The sequence below is a fragment of the Saccopteryx bilineata genome, chromosome 2 (assembly GCF_036850765.1).
Source record: "Saccopteryx bilineata isolate mSacBil1 chromosome 2, mSacBil1_pri_phased_curated, whole genome shotgun sequence".
Taxonomy (NCBI): domain Eukaryota; kingdom Metazoa; phylum Chordata; class Mammalia; order Chiroptera; family Emballonuridae; genus Saccopteryx; species Saccopteryx bilineata.
In genome coordinates, this window is record NC_089491.1 from 261,531,504 (window position 1) to 261,550,372 (window position 18,869).

Genomic DNA, 18,869 nt, shown 5'->3' on the forward strand with positions numbered 1-18,869 from the left:
TTAAATAATACTTGACAAAAAACAATAAAACTGTTATTTAAGATATTTCCAATGACAGCTTGTCAACCCCTGGTGGTTTGGCCCTTTTTCTCTTTATGTTATGATTGTTTACTGAAGCAACAAACGTGAGGGAATTAAAATGTAGTATTTCATCAAAGGTATAATGAGCTTTATGAAATGAATAAATAAATATTTCAAGCATAGTTCCATGAAATTTTTTACCTGTGGATGGAATGAACATTACTACAGGCACTTAGAATACACTGTTGCGCAGATGAATGTTAAAAAAGAGTAAGGAATGGAAATCTGTGATTTCCACATTGGGCAGCTGCCTAGGCACCCCCCGTAGAGAGAACCCTTGATTACAAATGCCATTTTAACAGCCCGTTCACCGAATTCAACAAAAAATTAGGTATCAGTTGTGCCAAACCGGTAAGAACCAGTTGAATCCCTCCACTGGCTATATAAAATAGTTCTTATGTGGTTCACAGTCCATTGCCTTTTGACTATAGATGAGCTACTTATTTTCTAGGCTTGAAGTAAATGAGACAGTCCAATCTTATGTTACCGTCTTAGAAAAACTGGATTTATCAGATATACAGATGGTAAGTATCTATTTAACATATGCACAGACCTTTGTGATTTATATTTGTATGTATTTTAGAATCTAGAAGATTTTCAAAGCTTGATCTACTAATATATACAAATATTTATAACTATCAAGCGATATGTGTGTGTGTGTGTGTGTGTGTGTGTGTGTGTGTGTGTAGGCTGTATCTGAAGATTAGGTGCTTTTTAAAAGTGTGAGCTTTTTCTTTAATTGATCACATTGGGCTTGGAGAAATCCTAGGCAAAGAATGAAGGACCAGTATTCTCGTGACCACACACAGTGACCCCAGTACATTACAATTAGAAATCATTAAATTATGTACATTAGGAACCAAAGAATTATTTTTTTTAATTTTTTTTTTCCTTTTCATTTTTCTGAAGCTGGAAACAGGGAGAGACAGTCAGACAGACTCCCGCATGCGCCCGACTGGGATCCACCCAGCACGCCCACCAGGGGCGACGCTCTGCCCACCAGGGGGCGATGCTCTGCCCATCCTGGGCATCGCCATGTTGCGACCAGAGCCACTCTAGCGCCTGGGGCAGAGGCCACAGAGCCATCCCCAGTGCCCGGGCCATCTTTGCTCCAATGGAGCCTTGGCTGCGGGAGGGGAAGAGAGAGACAGAGAGGAAAGCGTGGCGGAGGGGTGGAGAAGCAAATGGGTGCTTCTCCTGTGTGCCCTGGCCGGGAATCGAACCCGGGTCCTCCGCACGCTAGAATTATTTTTAAGAGACAGCTAGAGCAGAGGACAATGTCAATAAAAAAATTTTACATTTCTATTAAAGTCTTATAACTGGGAGACCACGTAAGCACTACACATCAAAACCTGTGCAGATAGCAAACAGGAAACGAGGGGCTTCCTAGAGCCCTTGACGGGTGCATGAGGAATGGAGCTGGAATTTTATGCACTGAGAACAGGGTGAAAAAACTAGAGTATGAAATAAGCAGTAAGAAAACAGAAACTAACTAGAGAATAACCAACACATCTAAAGCTGAAAATATTCCAGCTTGATACTTACAAGACTGAAGAAAAAAGTCCTAGGAAGGCTTAACCACGTCCGGAACAGGTGGAGTTCGTCATTACGGGTTCACCAGGGGTGAATGAAATATTAGGAGAACCCCCAGGGTGCGTTAGAGTGGGCCAGTAAATTTGAAACGTTGAAATAGTTTTCAGGAAAATATAAACATATATAACTGGTTAGTATGGCGAATTATTGAGAAAATTAGTTCTCTTACTCAAAGAAAATAATGCATTTGATCCAATTCTATATCCTTCCATGTGAAAAGAAAAACTCAGTCTAGAATGAGGAAAGAATTTCCCTCATCTGGTAAAGGATGTCTTCCAGAAACTTCCCACAAGCATCATGTTAGAAATAATATATGGATGATTTTCCCCTTACAGTCAGAAACAAGTGGTGCGGTAACCTCTCTTCCGGACTGCTCTGTGTCCTACAGGAGGTCCTAGTGAATGTGTAGGACCTGAATCTCCTGCTTGTAAATTGGGTGGCTTCCGTTAACTGGCAAGCGTTTATGCTCAGGGGTAAAAATGGGGATCCCAGCACTAGTCTCAGTAGGTTGTTGAAGGAATTAACTGGGTCAAGTAAAATGACTGGTACATGCCCCACACATAGTGATCATCCCATAAATGTTCCTGATTATGGTCTCTTTCAGTCTATATTTTTAACCCAACTTGTCCACCTCATAATAAACTGAAAACTTAATAATTAGGACGCAAGGATTTTGTATGGTGAAGCGGTTGGTACATCTTGCCAAATGCCTGTCTTGCAGCCTGTTTCTTCCTCACACCAACCCTCACGATAGTTTAATGTCATGTGATCCTAGACCCTTCACCGTCATGGATTCAGATATTTAATTAAGAGATTCTACTGTGTCAGCATTCCATCTAAATAGCTTCCTCTTAGTGGTGTCTATGTCTTATCTCACTGTGTTATTGCATCTTGGGCAAGTTCATGTTTATATTCTTTTAAGGTTGTTTGTGTGCTGTCCGATGACAGGAAAGATAGATATGATGTAATAAAAAAATACCTGTGTGTCAACCACCCGATTCCAAGCCAGTGTGTGCTGGCGTGGACATTAGACAAACCCCAGATGCTGATGACCATTGCTACAAGTATTGCCCAGCAAATGAATTGCAAGATGGGTGGAGCCCTGTGGAAGGTGCAAACAGGGGTATGTTGGACTTCATTGCCCTCTCTTTATTGCACTTTTGTTTTGTGAAATTGGTTAAGATTCTATGTAACTATTTTAATAATTTACCATAATTGAAAACTTTGATTGTATTTGAGGAGCCACTGAGCCACTTCACCCGCAGGTGTTGTAAAGTACCAAAAACTACAGAATTAATATTAATATTTTAAGAGGCTTGGAGAACATTTTATTAATTTGGGTTAAGGTGTGCAGAGAAATTGTGAGAATAGTCTCTGTACTGTGTGGTTGGCATAGTCAGGATGGCCCTTGGCATTGTATTGTAAATGCAAAGGGGAGGAAAACATGGATCCCCAGACATTCCACCACACCTGTGGGGAAAGGGGTAAATGGCTAGCCAGGTACAGGGAGAGAAAAGCCAAAACAAACCTTTTCTTATAACTATGAGCCATTTGTGGGCATTTGTCCCCATGGAAACTACCTCTCCTATGTAAATGCATGTAGTTAACACGTGTGACGCAGGACAGAGAGATAGCAGATGAACACGAGATAATACGGGAATGCCTTTTAATATGTAAAAAGATATCTTTCTGCCATTGTGTTGACTTGTAAATTTTGTTTTCTCCAAAAGGATGTATGGCTTGCAAATTGAACATGGTCCTATCATGTTAAAGGACATATGACTATAACCAATAGTGGTAAGGGGCTCCTAATTACAATTTTTGCTTCTGTATTTCCCACTTACAAAACTATAAAACTAAGTAGAACAAAGGGCCGGCGCGCTCTTCTTCAGATTTCTGTCGGAGTTTGCCACCGCTTGGCCAAGCTAGACAATAAAGCTTTGGTGTATAATCGACAGACTTTGTTTGTGTCTTCAATGTTTTGGGTCCCTCCGGATTAGGATGAACAGTATTCTGTTCTAATTGTTGTCTTTTTCAAAATTGAAGTTGCAGGATGCAATGTTCATTGGCATAGATTGTTTCCACGATAATGTAAATCGACAGACGTCAGTTGCAGGATTTGTGGCAAGCATCAATGAAGACTTACCAGAGTGAGTAAGCTTTGGCTGACATTGTACAGTTAGTAGCCATCTGTAGACCAATTAGGAGAGGTGAGCCTCACTAACATTTGTTGATTAGCTTCACGGGCAAGTTGTTCTTGGCCATGTGCTCTCCTGATCTTTTGGCAAAGTTATATTTCCAAAACATTTTGCAGGGAGGGCTCTGTATTATTCCCTATTGCCGCCTAATAAATTATGACAAATATGGCAGCTGAGACAACACCCATGTGTGCATGCACAGTTCTGTGGGTCAACATCTGGCACCATATGGCTCTCAAGGCCTTAGCAGACAGACACTCATGTGTTGCTGAGCCATTTTCACAGGGAAGCTTGGGCTCCATTTTCTTGTGGTTGTAGGACAGAGGTCCCTGATTCCTTGCTGGCTGTCAGCTCCAGGCCAGACTCAGCTTCTAGGGTTTTGTCCACATTCTTTCTTGAATGCCTGCCCCTACCACCTTCTAACCAGCCAGGGCAGAGTGAGTCCTTGTCCTGCTTCAAATCTCTCCAACTTCTTCTGCAATCAAGAGAAAACTCTCTGTTTTTAAAGGGCCTCATGAGAGTAGATATGGCCCATCAGGAAAATCTCCTTATCATAAAGTCAACTGTGCTATATAACATAATCGCAGGGGTGATAATCTCACTGTATCCACAGGTTCCAGGGATTAGGGTAGGTAGGATTCTGCCTACCACAGGCTCTGATCAGTGATGCTCTGTGTGGGGACCATTAACACACGGGGAAGCACTTGCCTTGGTAAAGACAGACATGGGAACATAACCAGTGGCCTGAAGGTATAGGATCTTGTCATCGTACATTTATATATAAGGTCCCCGTGCCCCCTTTCCTCCAGGGACTCTTATTTTCCATGCTTAGAGCGGAAACCACAGTGCGCCATCTAATGGGTCTGCAAGCAGTCGGGTTAGTAGTTCCTTGAACATTAGGATACGCCTGACCACCACAGATCACCACTAGGTTTAATAATGTTTGTGGCCCATTAGGTATAATTCCAGAGGATTTTTTAAAACGAACTATAGAAATCATTCCTGAAAGTATAGTCTTCCAGAGGATATTTTAAGGAGGATCTATATTCACAGGTGATAACACCTTTTCCAGACATACTCTATTTCAAAATACAGTAGCCTTGTTTTGCTCTGCTTTTATTCGGAGTTAGAAAAAAAAATGTCGCGGCAACGGGAAGAAGTTAAGCATTCACATTTTTGAATGCTGGCTCCATTCAAATGCGGAGAAGGCAGCCATGAAAACAGAGAGCCAAGGCCCTGGCCAGTTGGCTCAGCAGTAGAGCGTCGGCCTGGCTTGCGGGAGTCCCGGGTTCGATTCCTGGCCAGGGCACACAGGAGAAGCACCCATCTGCTTCTCCACCCCTCCCCCTCTCCTTCTTCTCTGTCTCTCCCTTCCCCTCCTGCAGCTGAGGCTCCATTGGAGCAAAGATGGCCTGGGCGCTGGGGATGGCTCTGTGGCCTCTGCCTCAGGCGCTAGAATGGCTCTGGATGCAACAGAGCGACGCCCCAGAGGGGCAGAGCATCGCCCCCTGGTGGGCATGCCGGGTGGGTCCCGGTCGGGCACATGCGGAAGTCTGTCTGACTGCCTCCCCGTTTCCAGCTTCGGAAAAATGAAACAAAACAAACAAACAAACAAACAAACAAAAACCAGAGCCGAAATGCCTGGTCTTGTCCCGTGGAGTGTAAATTCTAGTGAACAGGCAGAAGGATATATTACCTCCTGTCAGGGCGTCACAATAACCTACAGTGATGTAGGGAATGTAAACTCGAAACAGATCTGTAATTTTACTTGCTGTGTTAAACAGTCACAATAGCTGTGAATGTTGCAAAGCAAACGGCTCCCTCAAAGCAGATCAATTATGGATGGGCCATTTTTTAAGAGACTGGCCTAGAAGCAGGAGTCACCAGGAACACTGGGTTTTCTTTTAACGGCCTTTTATAGTAGGTGAGGCTGACAGTGACCGTGGTTACAGAATGTACATATGTAGGACGTTGATGAAAGCTTCCATTCTACATTACTATCTGTGTGTGTCCAAACTGTTATTCAATGCCCAAGATACTCGAAAAGACCAGTCCTTGGATCTCCACAGGGGAATAAAAGAATGGATCATTAATTGGATCCTCAGCCACCAATAGGGATTTTTGGAGGGGTGGGATCATAGATTCAGAATCAAAGTGAGGAAATTTTAAGACTCGTTTTCCACACTGATGCTTATTTTTCTCCAGACAGGTGGTTCTCTCAGTCTATCTTCCAGGAATCGGGGCAGGAGCTTGTGAGCAGACTGAGAGCCTGCCTGCAAGGTCGGTGTGTGGTGGAGGTCAGAGCATCTGTGCTGGAGCTCTGCCCGTGGGGATATTGTCCCACCAAGAGACATTTAGTAATGACGGAAGACACTTGGCTTATCGCAACTGGGATGGAGGTGCTACTGGTATGTAGCCTAGTGGGTAGAGGCCAAGGATGCTGCTAAGCATCTCACCACGCGTGGGACAGCAACACCGCCACCATGACCACCGTGAATTCTCTGGCTTAGAATTTCTACTGCTACTGAGAAACCCAGGACCAGATTGCATTTTTAAGCAGGGAAATGGTCCTGGAAGCTACAATGTTGAAAAATGAACCTAACAGTTGGCAAAGAGGAGCAGTGGCCAGTTTGTTCTGAGTTACGGTTTATTTACATGTCATTCTGGTTTCCTTTCAGAGGCCCCGAAGCGCTGGTATGAACGTAATTCATGTCTGCCGCGTTCTATTGGGTATTTTCGTGTATTGGGATGGAGTGGGAGATGGTCATCTTCAAGCACTGATTGACTATGAAATACCACAGATTGTATTCTCCTTAGAGAATATTTACAAATCGCCAGAGTAAGTCTATAAACTGTAAATGCAGATTTTGTGAGCTCTACATTTTAGTCTTTGAAAAAAAAAGTGTGTAACCATTGTGATGTGTGAATTGAAGGAGCTACCGGTGGTGGTGGACGAGTAAACAGGCCCTCACACTTTTAATGTTGTGCTCCATGCCCAGGTCACAGTAGGAAACAGAACTGACACATTGTAGTAGCAGGTTATTGTCCCCAGTGGAACCCCTACAAATCTTTTTAATTTTTTAATCCCTCTGCAAGCTCTGATGGAGGACAGCTTGTTAATTTCAGATATTCATTAAAACCCATGAGCGCAGCCTGTCAGTGGTGTTAAACAAAAACCTTCCAGACTAAAACTTGTCCTGAAAGGAAGGGTTTGCTGAGCCATATGGCAGCCAGAACCAGGACCAGGTCCTGGGCACAGAGTCGAAGGCACCAGGCACAAGGCTAGATGGCGAAGACAACATGTGTGCCTTCCTGGGGTTGATGGGGACTCTTGTACACAATGGGTTTGGGGAAGATGTAAGTTGTTTTGAAAGAACGTACATTGGTATAAATGGAGGACATGGAAGGCTCTGGGGTGGCTATAGTCCTAGGAAGAAATCCGTGTGGTAAAGGTCCTGCATAAGCAGGACGTGGTGGTTTTGGATGGTCAGCTATCCTTTTTTGGATAATTGCTGACACAGCTAACTGATTAGTTTCCCTTGTGTCTTCCTACCATCCTCCCTCTTGCTGTAAGTTAGGACACCTCAGAATTTCCTCTTTTGTCAATGGTTTGCACTTATCCAACTCCTTTACCCTGGAGTTGTATAGGTCCCAGCGCTGGGGATCCTTCTCAGCTGCCTCTGCTGGCCTCGTCTGTCTATCAGGGAAGCCTGGTGCCTGATGCAGACAGTAGAAGTGACACTGACATTGTGAGGAAGGGACCCTTCCTCTCAGACATGGTGGCTATGAACAGAAACCTCCCCCTTCATTGCTTGAGTCAGCCACGGGGAGCTAAGACAGTAGGATGGGTGCAGAGAGCTGCCATGTGCAGGTTCTTTGCAATGGCCCCTATGTATGATATGTGGTGTTTCAACCCTCTGAATGTGTCTGCAGTGACACTGAGTAAGCATAGTGACACTGACCATAATTTTTTAAAGTTCCAAACTGACTTTCATTGTGGTGAAGGAACAAATAAACACCAGGTTTTTTTGTCGAGTCTCAAGAAAGGCTTCAGAATCCTCTGCCAGAAACAACTGTTGATGTCGAGTTGACCAGGAGGGAATGGTAAGCCACCTTTATTTTATTTTATTATTTTTTTTTAACAGAGGCAGAGATAGACAGGGACAGACAGACAGGAACGGAGAGAGATGAGAAGCATCAATCATCAGTTTCTCGTTGTGCGTTGCGACTGCTTAGTTGTTCATTGATTGCTTTCTCATATGTGCCTTGACCGTGGGCCTTCAGCAGACCGAGTAACCCCCTGCTGGAGCCAGCGACCTCGGGTCCAAGCTGATGAGCTCTTTGCTCAAGCCAGATGAGCCCGCGCTCAAGCTGGCGACCTCGGGGTCTCGAACCTGGGTCCTTCTGCATCCCAGTCCGACGCTCTATCCACTGTGCCACCACCTGGTCAGGCAAGCCACCTTTATTTTTAAAGATTCTCTTTTTCTTCATGTAGTAACAGAAGTTTTAAAGGTTTGCATGATTTGGAGGAGAAAGGAAGAACTGACCTAAGGAATGTTAAAAATGATATGAATAGGTACATTGTATTATAGACTTTTTTGGTCTTCAATATTTTATTATCATAGAATTTAGAACCTCCAAACAAGCTATCATAGAATTTAAAATAGATACTGTAAATATCCTATCATCCTAAGGTTCTTTAGCTGTTAGGAAGAATGATAGAACATCTGGTTAATTTTAGACTTGTCAAATCTATTACACAAATGAGAAAATTACCCTAAACCACTGCGGATATAAAACATGACGTTCATACCAATACATAGGGAAATGAAGTAAAACTAAAGAGACAGAAACATAGGTCAATCTGGCAGAACACAGGAAAGGAGTAAAGAAACAACGCAAATGAAAAGTATGATGAATGTAAAGCATAACAAAAGGTGATACACATACAAACTCAGCATCTGCAATAAATTGATGAACCTTACCAGCTAGATCATTTAGGAAGTTTGAATATATTCTGGTGATTCTTAGGGAGAGGCAGGAAATGTCCATCTCTGGATCCCTGAACTGAGTCATTTGTGACCATATCAAATGTGCCATTATTATATTTCTGCCTCTAGACATCAGTGATTATGCTTTTAAGGCTAAATGCCACGAGAGGGCCCTGGCTGGTTGGCTCAGTGGTAGAGGTTGGCCCATCGTGTGCATGTCCCAGGTTTGTTTCCTGATTAGGGCACACAGGAGAAGCACCCATCTGCTTCTTCACCTCCCCCTGCCCCTTGTTTCTCTCTCTCTCTCTCTCTCTCTCTTCCTCTCTCTTCCCTTCCTGCAGCCATGCTTTATTGGAGCAAGTTGGCCCTGGGCACTGAGGATGGCTCCATGGCCTCCACTTCAGGGGCTAAGAAGAACTCAGTTGCCCCAGATGGGCAGAGCATTGTCCCCAACTGGGCTTGCCAGTTGGGGCACATGTGAGAGTCTGTCTCTGCCTCCCCTTCTCTCACTAAATAAAATAAGTAAATAAATAAATGCATGAGAGTTATTACTGGTGTCAGTGACTCCCCTTCCTTTGCAGATTTGCCCAATAGCCAATCTTTTAAATATATAAAGGAAACTGTGTAGAATAGGTTTCTATAAATTAATGTCACTTCAGACACTAGTTTGCTACAATCTTTTTCTTCTACAATAAGTTGATACGCACGTTTTATGACTACAGGTATGACTTTTTCATTGTGAGTCAGGCTGTGAAAGAAGGTACTGTCACCCCCACGCATTATAACGTCATCTATGACACAGTTCACTTGAGCCCAGATACATTACAGCGTCTAATTTACCAACTATGTTATATGTATTATAATTTGCCAGTAAGTATTTTTTTTTGATACTGATTTTCCTTCAGGTATTTAAAATTAAATCATTACTTTCTGAGCCCCTGAATTGGAATCTATGATAATTTAAATTTAGGGAAAGTTAGATATAAAGTTAAAAAAATTATTGTTGTCCTTCTTTCTACACTAAAGGCTGTCATCCATGTTCCTGCTTCTTGTTACTATGCCCATAAACTAGCTGACCTTGCAGGCCAGTGTATTCACCAAGAACCACATCATTCCTTGTCAAACCATCTCTTTTACCTTTGACCTACAGAAGAAGGCCTGCGGTGATGTTGAAACAATTGGTGTTTTTTTTTTTTCCTTTTGAAGCTGTACATCTGAAATATATTCCTAGATACATAATTTTAAATACTAGTCATTGTTAGTGGGATGTGGAGGAGATTCAGAGTGATAAATGCCATTTTCAACACTACTTCACACGAGACTGCTATTTTCCAGGCAGGAGAACCAACAGCAAGGATTTTGTCTGGCAGTTTGCCTTACAAATGGGTTACAATGATTTTGATTAAATGTGCCCTAACACTGTGCTCCTAGCAATGCTACTCTGCTCATTGTAAAGGCCCTACATTAGTTACATGGTGAATACAGCTATGTAAGCTCTACTTGGAAATTGATAGCTACTTTATTTTTTGAAACATTTTAGTTTTAAAGGATAGCAGTGACAAAAAGTAACAAGATTAAGCGGTGATTTGTGTCTAGTAGTTTGTATGAAATAACCTGTGTACACATTTCTCCTTGTACTGGGGTGGGGATTTGTATTTTTGGTGGAGCTGTAAAAGGACAGCCTTATGATTTAAAAGTTAGCAGTCTGAGAACACTTCTTCCAGAGAGAAGAGAAATTAAGAGCTCTATTAGCATTTCTGTTCAGTTCGTTCTCTTGTGCGTGTTCCAAGTGTGAAGTTAATTGTGTTAGCTGTACTACAACCAGAAGAGAGTCTTGAATGAGTTGTGTAAATGAAGCTATTATGTTTTTCCTGAAGTTAGACACATTTTTTCCCTCTTGTACTTAAAGCTGTCTTTAGATAGACTAAGGAAATAGTATGTGGAACTTTGTTTTCTTATACTCCTAAGTAGTAGTGGAGGCTGGGGCCACAGGTGTGGGTGTGGGGGAAGGAAGTATATTCAAGTATACGAGAAAGGGGTATGTTTAAAAACCATGTAATTACTTTCATTGTAAGTTAAGCAATTTAAGTTTGCAATTTAAGCCCGTCTTAAATAAAATGAAAACAAAGTCACTAAAAAAATATATTATATATTGTAACCCAGGTAACATCCTACCCAGCAGCACTGTCAATAATGATAAATACAGCACAGGAGATGGGTTCATAATTAAAAACAAGTTACGGCAACATGTTCTTTTCTGAAGCTAGAATCTGATTCATGATAATACATTTCTAGGGATCTACAAAAATAATTGGGAAGGAACAAATTCAAAGTACAGTGGTACCTTGAGATATGAACAGACCAACATACAAAATTATTTTTATTTTTATTTAAAAAAATTTTTTTAAGATACAAGCAGATGGCCCTGGCCGGTTGGCTCAGCAGTAGAGCATCGGCCTGGCGTGTATGAGTCCCGGATTCGATTCCCAGCCAGGACACACAGGAGAGACGCCCATCTGCTTCTCCACCCCTCCCCCTCTCCTTCCTCTCTGTCTCTCTCTTCCCCTCCCGCAGCCGAGGCTCCATTGGAACAAAGATGGCTCAGGTGCTGAGGATGGCTCTGTGGCCTCTGCCTCAGGCGCTAGAATGGCTCTGGATGCAACAGAGTGATGCCCCAGAGGGGCAGAGAATCGCCCCCTGGTGGGCATGCCGGGTGGATCCCGGTCGTGCGCATGCGGGAGTCTGTCTGACTGCCTCCCCCGTTTCAAGCTTCGGAAAAATGAAAAAAAAAAAAAAAAAAGATACAAGCTGCAACTCAGTCCATATTTTTGTTTGAGATCCGAGTGAAATTCCAAGATACGAGTTGTGATTTGGGAAGCTGCAGCTAGTTGGTGCGTTGGCGCATGGGTCCAGTATCGGCAGTTTGATAAACGAGTTGACTTGACTTATGAACTTGGTTACAGAATGAATTAAATTCGTATCTCAAGGCACCACTGTAGTTATTAAAAACTTTCTGTATGTTTCCTATAAATGCAATACAAAATCATTTATTCATAATACTGTATGGCTTCTGGATTTGCCAATTTAAAATTCAATAAAGGTATGCATGTTAAAATCAGTTTGGGTCTTGTTATTTTTAAAATATATGCTGGTCTTAGGCTTTGTAATCTACTCATTAGAAAAAAATTGCTATGCTAAGATAAATGGAATACTGTGAGTAGGGCACTATCTGATTTTATTAGCCTATCAGCACTTTATAAATCAGGTGTAGGAAGCTGGGTATTCAATATATCTAGGAAAATGCCTTATTGTCCCAAAGGCTAAAATTTCTATAATGTATCATAGTGCCTAAATTTCACATTACTGAGCAGGTGTTGGGATGGCTCAAGGTGTTTCAGGTGTAGATTTGGCTTACACAGCAATGCAATATATAATCTAAGGAAAATGAGGTTCCTGATTCTTAATAAATAAGTAATATATGCCAAACATATATCAAACCTCTCACTGGTACAGCTCAGAGAGTTGAATAGGATATTAGAAAAGAATGTCTATAACATTGAAGAGATGGCAAGGTGCCGGGGTTCCAATGACGTGAGTAGAAAATAACTGGCCTCCCTCATTCCAAAAGGTTAAAAAAAAAGGAAAATAAAATTGTGGCAAAGAATCAATCTGAAAATTCTAAAACTGTAAAATAGCATCTGAACTGATTCAGAGGATGGGTATAGGTCTCCTTTGACAAAACTTGAGAGACTCGATGAAATGGAAGACACGTTAGAAGAAAATATCTGGCATAAAGCAGTGAATGGGAAATAGAGACTGTAGACTAAGAGGCAGGGGCTCTCTTATATTGGTTAGTTTCTAGGAAGTTGCTGGAAACTCTTGCTCCCACTGTAACAAAGACTATACAGGTAGGTGACAAAACCATGTGCACAATCTTCAACATATGAGTAAACAAAGTTTTTATAATTATACCTATTTAGCCAGAAACTTCCACAAAATTGTTGCCAAATGCCTAATATTACAATATTTTCCCCACCCTCTGTCTGGGGTATAAAGCAGGAAGGAGATAGCTTCTGGAGACGTGGACCCAATAGACAAGTCAAGGTTGTAGAAGATGAACATGCAAATTCGTGCACAAAATACAAATGAACCGCACTGGTCTTAACCACACAGCCACATCCAGATACCGGGGAGACTGGGAAATGTAGTCTTCAGACTTTGGCAGTGTGCCTAACTAAAAATTCTATTGCTGAAGAAGAAAAGGAGAAAGGGTACGAGGGTGTGGGAGGGGGGCCAGATAGCAATTGCTGCCACACGTTTACTCTATTGCTGCCACTGTGGCCCGGGCATAGGGGTAGGAGGGAGGGAGCTGCCAGGACCAGAGAGGATGCAGCTCTTCAGAAACGCCCCTACCCCTGGCTTTGGCCAATTAGCTCAGGGGGTGGAAACCTTGTCTTGAAACACCAGGGTTGTGGGTTTGATCCCTGGTCAGGGCACATACAGGAATCAACCAATGAATGCACAACTAAATGAAAAAAAAAAGAATGTTTCTCTCTCTCCCAAATCAATAAAAAAAGTGCCCCAACCCTAAGATATAAAATAAGAATTTAGAGGGGGCAGGGGAAGAAACTGATAACAGCTAGTAGCTGCTTCATTTTTGAGTACTTATTGTGCGTCACATACTGGGTGGACAGTTTCATTTCAGTCCTCATTCAAGACTTTTACTGAATCCCTACTAGAGCCATCTATTTATCACACATTTACTGAGCACCTACTACGGGTCAGCTCCTGTGCGAGGCACTGGGGACAGGGGAGAGCGGTGTATAAGACAGTGTCCTTCATTCTTGCGGAGATTAAAACATAACTAAGTGGAGCAAGCACAAGCTTGGAAGCCAGAGTGACCGGGTTCAAATCCTAACTTATTAGCTGTGTGAGTGTGCAAGGCACTGGAACTCTTCCTGCGTCAGTCTCCTCACCTGTAAAATGGGGATTATAACAACACCAACATTCTAGGACTGCTGTGGTGCTCCAGTGAAACGGATGAAAGACACTCCCCCGGGGTCTGGCACATATAGTAGCTGGTGCTCAATACGGTGAGGAGTCCTATCTCCAATCAGAATTGCTATTAAGTGTGAACAGCAAGAAGTGCAGGGTACACCACCCACCAGAGGTGGCTAGAAATCTGAGCGCCATTCCTTTCCCTGGGTTATCCTAGTTAGATATAACTTACACACCACAAAGTACACATACCTGCACTGCAGCGGTCCCGTCAGCTGGGGCATGTGGTCATTCCTGGTCCAATGAGCTGTGGCTGGAGGTGACAATATTGTTGGAGGGACTGGAGAAGGCCAGTCGAATGATGAGGCTGGAGTTCAGGCAGTGTGCTCTGCTCCCAGGGGCCCCAGGGGCTGCCCAAACCCCCAGCCTGAAGTGGGCGGAGCTTGTGCTGCCCACCTTTGGTCCCGGCCGCCGCTGGGCATGTGGGTGGCAGCTACAAAGCCAGATGCAGTGGCTGTGTCAGAAGCGGCTACAGCTGGGTTGGAAGCTAAGGCTGGCCGTGTGTGGGCATGGGTGCCCAAGCTGGGAGTTGTGGGTAATGAGCCCTCACGAGTCCCCTGTGTGGTGCTGCCCAAGGCTGGCTGGCCTGGCGCAGAGGCTGCGGCTGGAGCTGCCTGTTTGCCACCCTGGACGGAGCTGTCAAAAGTGCTGCCTGTGTTCCCTCCAACGCCCACAGCTGTCAGCCTGGTGAGGGGTAGAGGGATTGAGCAACACAGGACAAAAGAAAAAGAGAGAGAACTCGTGGACACAGCTAACAGGGTAGTGACAGCCAGGAGGGGGAGGGTACAGGGGGGTACATGGTGATGGACAGACTTGACTTGGGGGTGTGTGAACACACAATACGGTGTACAGAGACGTGTTGTAGAACTGAGCAGCTGAAACCTGTATAATTTTATTAATCAGTGTCACCCCAATACCTTCAATTTAAAAAAGTGCTGGCTCCACGCTGCTGCCCATCGGGGCCCCGCTGACTGCCTGCGTGGCGGCCCCGAGTTCGCAGAAAGCTGAAGCGGGGCTGCAGAGACTCGCTGCAGGTGGGCCGGCCCTGTGCCCAGGCTGTGCTGTCCCTGGAGGGCACCTGAAGGGCCTGGTCAGGCGGAAGACGTTCCCACGAGAGCCAGGGGAAGCCCCTGAGAGCAGGGGCTGTGGGGGATGCCCATGGGTGACCTCAGCGTCAGAGGCGCGTTGGGATCCAAGCCTGCAGATGTGCTGGTTGAGGCGCCGGCACTGACTGCACAGAGGACTTGCAGGCTGGCGGGGCAGGGGTACTAGGGAATGTTGGAAGTGGGGTTTGGGAGGAGACATAGGGCTGAGGACTCCATTCTGGAGGTGCTGGGAGCAGTGGGGAAAGTAGAACTGGCATCTGTGGCAGCTGAGATTGATGTCTTGGGTTGCAAAGGGCCTCCTTCCCCCATTCACTGGGGGCCCCCAGAAGGACCCCCACATGAAGGGGCAGCGGTGGAAAGGGCCCCAGCAGTTTCAGGAGCAGGCCAGGCAGCAGTTAGACCTTGGTCTGCACTGTGCAGGCCGGGTGCGGGGGAAGGAACCCTGGCGGAAGGCTTTGGGGACCAGAGCTCAGGTCTGCCCTGCCTACACCTGTGGCACCCCGAGATGGCCGCAGTCTCACCCCGCAAAGCAGCGGTGGTAAGTCGGAACATTGCTTTCTTCTCTGCGTCTAGGTCTTTGTCCGTGACTCGGAAGCCCAGCTCAGGAGGAGGTGGCAGCCTCCGAGATTCCCCTTGCCTGTGTGGCAGCGGGGACCTTGCATTTTCTGGGCCTGAACTGTCAGAGGTGGGTGAGCGGTTCTGGAAATTGTTTCTGCCTGCTGGTTGCATCTTGGTCTTTTTCTTTCCTTTTTTATTTATTGATTTTAGAGAGAAGGAATGGGAGAGAGAGAGAAACAAAAACATCAATTTGTTGTTCCACCTATCTATGCATTCATTGGTTGATTCTTGTATGTGCCCTGATTGGGAATCAAACCCACAACGTTGGAAAACAAGCAGTGCTCTAACTGCGCTACCAGGCCAGGTGCATGTTGGTCCTTTTCATGCAGATTCTTCATCTGGGGAAACACAGAACCCAAGGAGAGTGCCTGAGGGCTGTCCCGGCTCACTATCTTTGGGGATCTGTGGGCAGCCGGGGTGGCGCGGGGTGGGGCAGCCAGGGTGGCGCAGTGTGGAGCCCCCCCCCTCTGCACTAGGGAAACCTGACTGGAGCTGTGGGGGCTGGGGATGGTGTTTCTTTGTGTCCAAAGACATAAACAAATTGAAAGTGAAAGGATGGAAAACTATTCCATATAGACAGTAACCAAAGGAAAGCAGAGGTGGCTATACTAGTGTCAGACAAAAGAGACTTTAAATAAATAATAAATCAGACTTCAATGTAAGAGCTAAACTATACAAATCTCTGAAGGAAAAGGGGATAAATCTTCATGATCTTCTATTTGCCTATGAATTCTTAAATATGATACCCAAAGCACAAGCAACAAAAAGAGAAATAAATACAACTATCAAAATTAAAATCTTTTGTGCTTCAAAAAAACATCAAGAATGATAGAATACAACCTATAGAATAGAAGAAATACTTACCAATGATATTTCTGCTAGGTTCTAACATCCACAATATATAAAGAACACTGGTGACTCAACAATGAAATGTCAAATAAACATTTTTTTTTTGAGAGAAAGACAGACAGGAAGGGAGAGAGATGAGAAGCATCAACTCATAGTTGCAGCACCTTAGTTGTTCATTGATTACTTTCTCATATGTGCCTTTACCTGGGGGACTCCAGCAGAGTCAGTGACCTCTTGCTCAAGCCAGTGACCTTGGGCTCAAGCCAACAACATTGGACTTAAAGCCAGTAACCTTAGGGCTCAAGCCAGTAAGCATGGGTCATGTCTATGATCCCATGCTCCAGCTGATGGCCTTGGGGTTTTGAACCTGGGTCCTCAGTGTCCCAGGTCTATGCTCCATCTACTGCACCACCCCCTGATCAGGCTCAAATAACCAAATTAAAAAAAAATTGTATGTTGTTTAAAGAAGAGACAAAAGTTGCCAATAAGCACATGAAGACAAGTTCAAAATTATTAGAAAAATACAAATCAAAAGCAATGGAATGGATATATATATATATTTTAAAAAGTAAACGAGTGTTGGCAATGGTGTGGAGAAACTGGAAACTTCATACACTGCTGGTACAAATATGAAAAAAGATGTCTTTTGGCAGCACCTTAGAAACTTAAACACAGAGTGACCATATGGCCCAGAAATTCCACTGCTAGGTTGATGCCCAGGAGAAATAAAAAGAGATAAATTCATACAAAAACTGGTACATAAGTGTGACAGTAGCAGTACTCACAATAGCCCCAAAGTGGAAACAACCCACTGTCCACCAGTCGATGAATGGAAAATAAAAGTGTGTTCTATCCATATAACAGATATTATTCAGCCATGAAAAGTTTGAAGTACTTACAACTAAGTGGAACAACAAATGAATGCTTCTCTCTCTCTCTCTAAATTTAAAAAGGTGTGCAGTACTGAAATGTGCTACACCTTTGATGAACTCTGAATACATTTTGCTTACTGAAAGAAGTCACACACAAAAGGCAACACAATGTGTGTGTGATTGTATTCATAGGAAATGTCCGGAATATGTAAAGTAGTAGAGACAGACAGGGCCAGGCTGGGCCCTGGGGAGGAGCTGAGAGAATGCAGCTGACAATTAGTATGGGGGTGCTTTCTGGGGGGTGAGAGTGTATTGGCCTGAGACAGAGATAATAATTGTGAAACTTGAAAATATGAAAATCTACCAAACTGTACACTTTTTAAAAGGTGAATTTATGTAATGTGAATTATATCTCAATAAAAGGAATACAACTTAACCTTTGTATAGTCTGTCTCTCAGCATGGTGCACTGAACAAACCACAATCAACTCACTGATGGGTGCCCAGAGCTACTTCCTGGCGTGGCCTGCGCGGGACGTGAGTTTAACGGCCAGGGCTCACGTTGAGCTGCTAAGTGACTGCCCGACCAGCTAGTATGTTTCCTTCACTGAGGACCAGTCCCACATGTATCCTCTGTTTGAATCCATTCTCTCTTCCTTTTTGCATTTCTGAAGCATTCACCACAGGAAAAGTATTAATAATTTACTCCTGGGCCTGACTTCTAGTTCAGATAGCAGAGAAGGTAAATGCTGTGCTTGCCTCCTCCCATGACCACGTCAAAATTACAGCTAAATTACAGAAAAATCACCCTGGAGAACCATCTGAAGAACAGCTGGATGGAAAGAAGCAGTCACCTTGACACTGGTGTGGGGGTGGGGGACACACAGATGCAGAATGGATGGCCCCACGCCCACGCGTGGCAGTTGAGAATTGGGAGGGACAGCTTGACTACGGAGGTCACTCCTGAGGAACAAGCGATCACAGCCCAACACTGGGCTTCCCATCTAGGGGTACCACTGCAGGGAAAAGGAGTCCCCAGAACAACTTTGCTGTGAAAATTAGCAGGGATTGCATCCAGGTGAGACAGAAGGCTGCCGGGAACCCTGGTGTCCTCTTAAAGGGCTCCTACATGGACTCAATTGCTCACAAACACGCACCCTAAGCTCCGGCAAAAGGATAGCAGCTTGAACAGCACCAGGGACATACAGGGAGGAACTGAACTATGTGGCTTCAGGATGAGGGCTGGACGGGACAAAAGTCCCCACAGGTGTCACTGTCCCTTTGTTGAGCCCCCTTCTGCCACAGTCTGTAGACCAAGGCTGGGCCAACTCTGAATCTGCATTAAAACCTGGCAAACACTGCCGCCCCGCCATGGTGACTCCCTGCCACCCTGCCACCCAGCTTGCTCACTGCCCAAGCCTCTTTCAGCAGCTGTTCCTCATGGGCAGCTGGCCTCAGCCCATGTTGAAGACTTTCCTAAAAATTCTCAAAGGTCCATCAGCCC

The 18,869-nt window shown here is 44.4% G+C and overlaps 1 protein-coding gene across 1 annotated transcript in view; it reads left to right on the forward strand.

Moving 5' to 3' along the window:
• The window catches only part of PIWIL3 (piwi like RNA-mediated gene silencing 3), a 35,235-nt gene extending 25,229 nt beyond the window's left edge, over positions 1-10,006 (forward strand). Inside the window, 10 exon segments of the mRNA XM_066254468.1 lie at positions 2,063-2,079; positions 2,575-2,797; positions 3,721-3,824; positions 6,082-6,152; positions 6,551-6,597; positions 6,599-6,711; positions 7,850-7,895; positions 7,897-7,976; positions 9,586-9,733; positions 9,890-10,006. Coding sequence (XP_066110565.1) covers positions 2,063-2,079; positions 2,575-2,797; positions 3,721-3,824; positions 6,082-6,152; positions 6,551-6,597; positions 6,599-6,711; positions 7,850-7,895; positions 7,897-7,976; positions 9,586-9,733; positions 9,890-10,006 — 966 coding nt within the window.
• Positions 10,007-18,869: the final 8,863 nt, after the last annotated feature.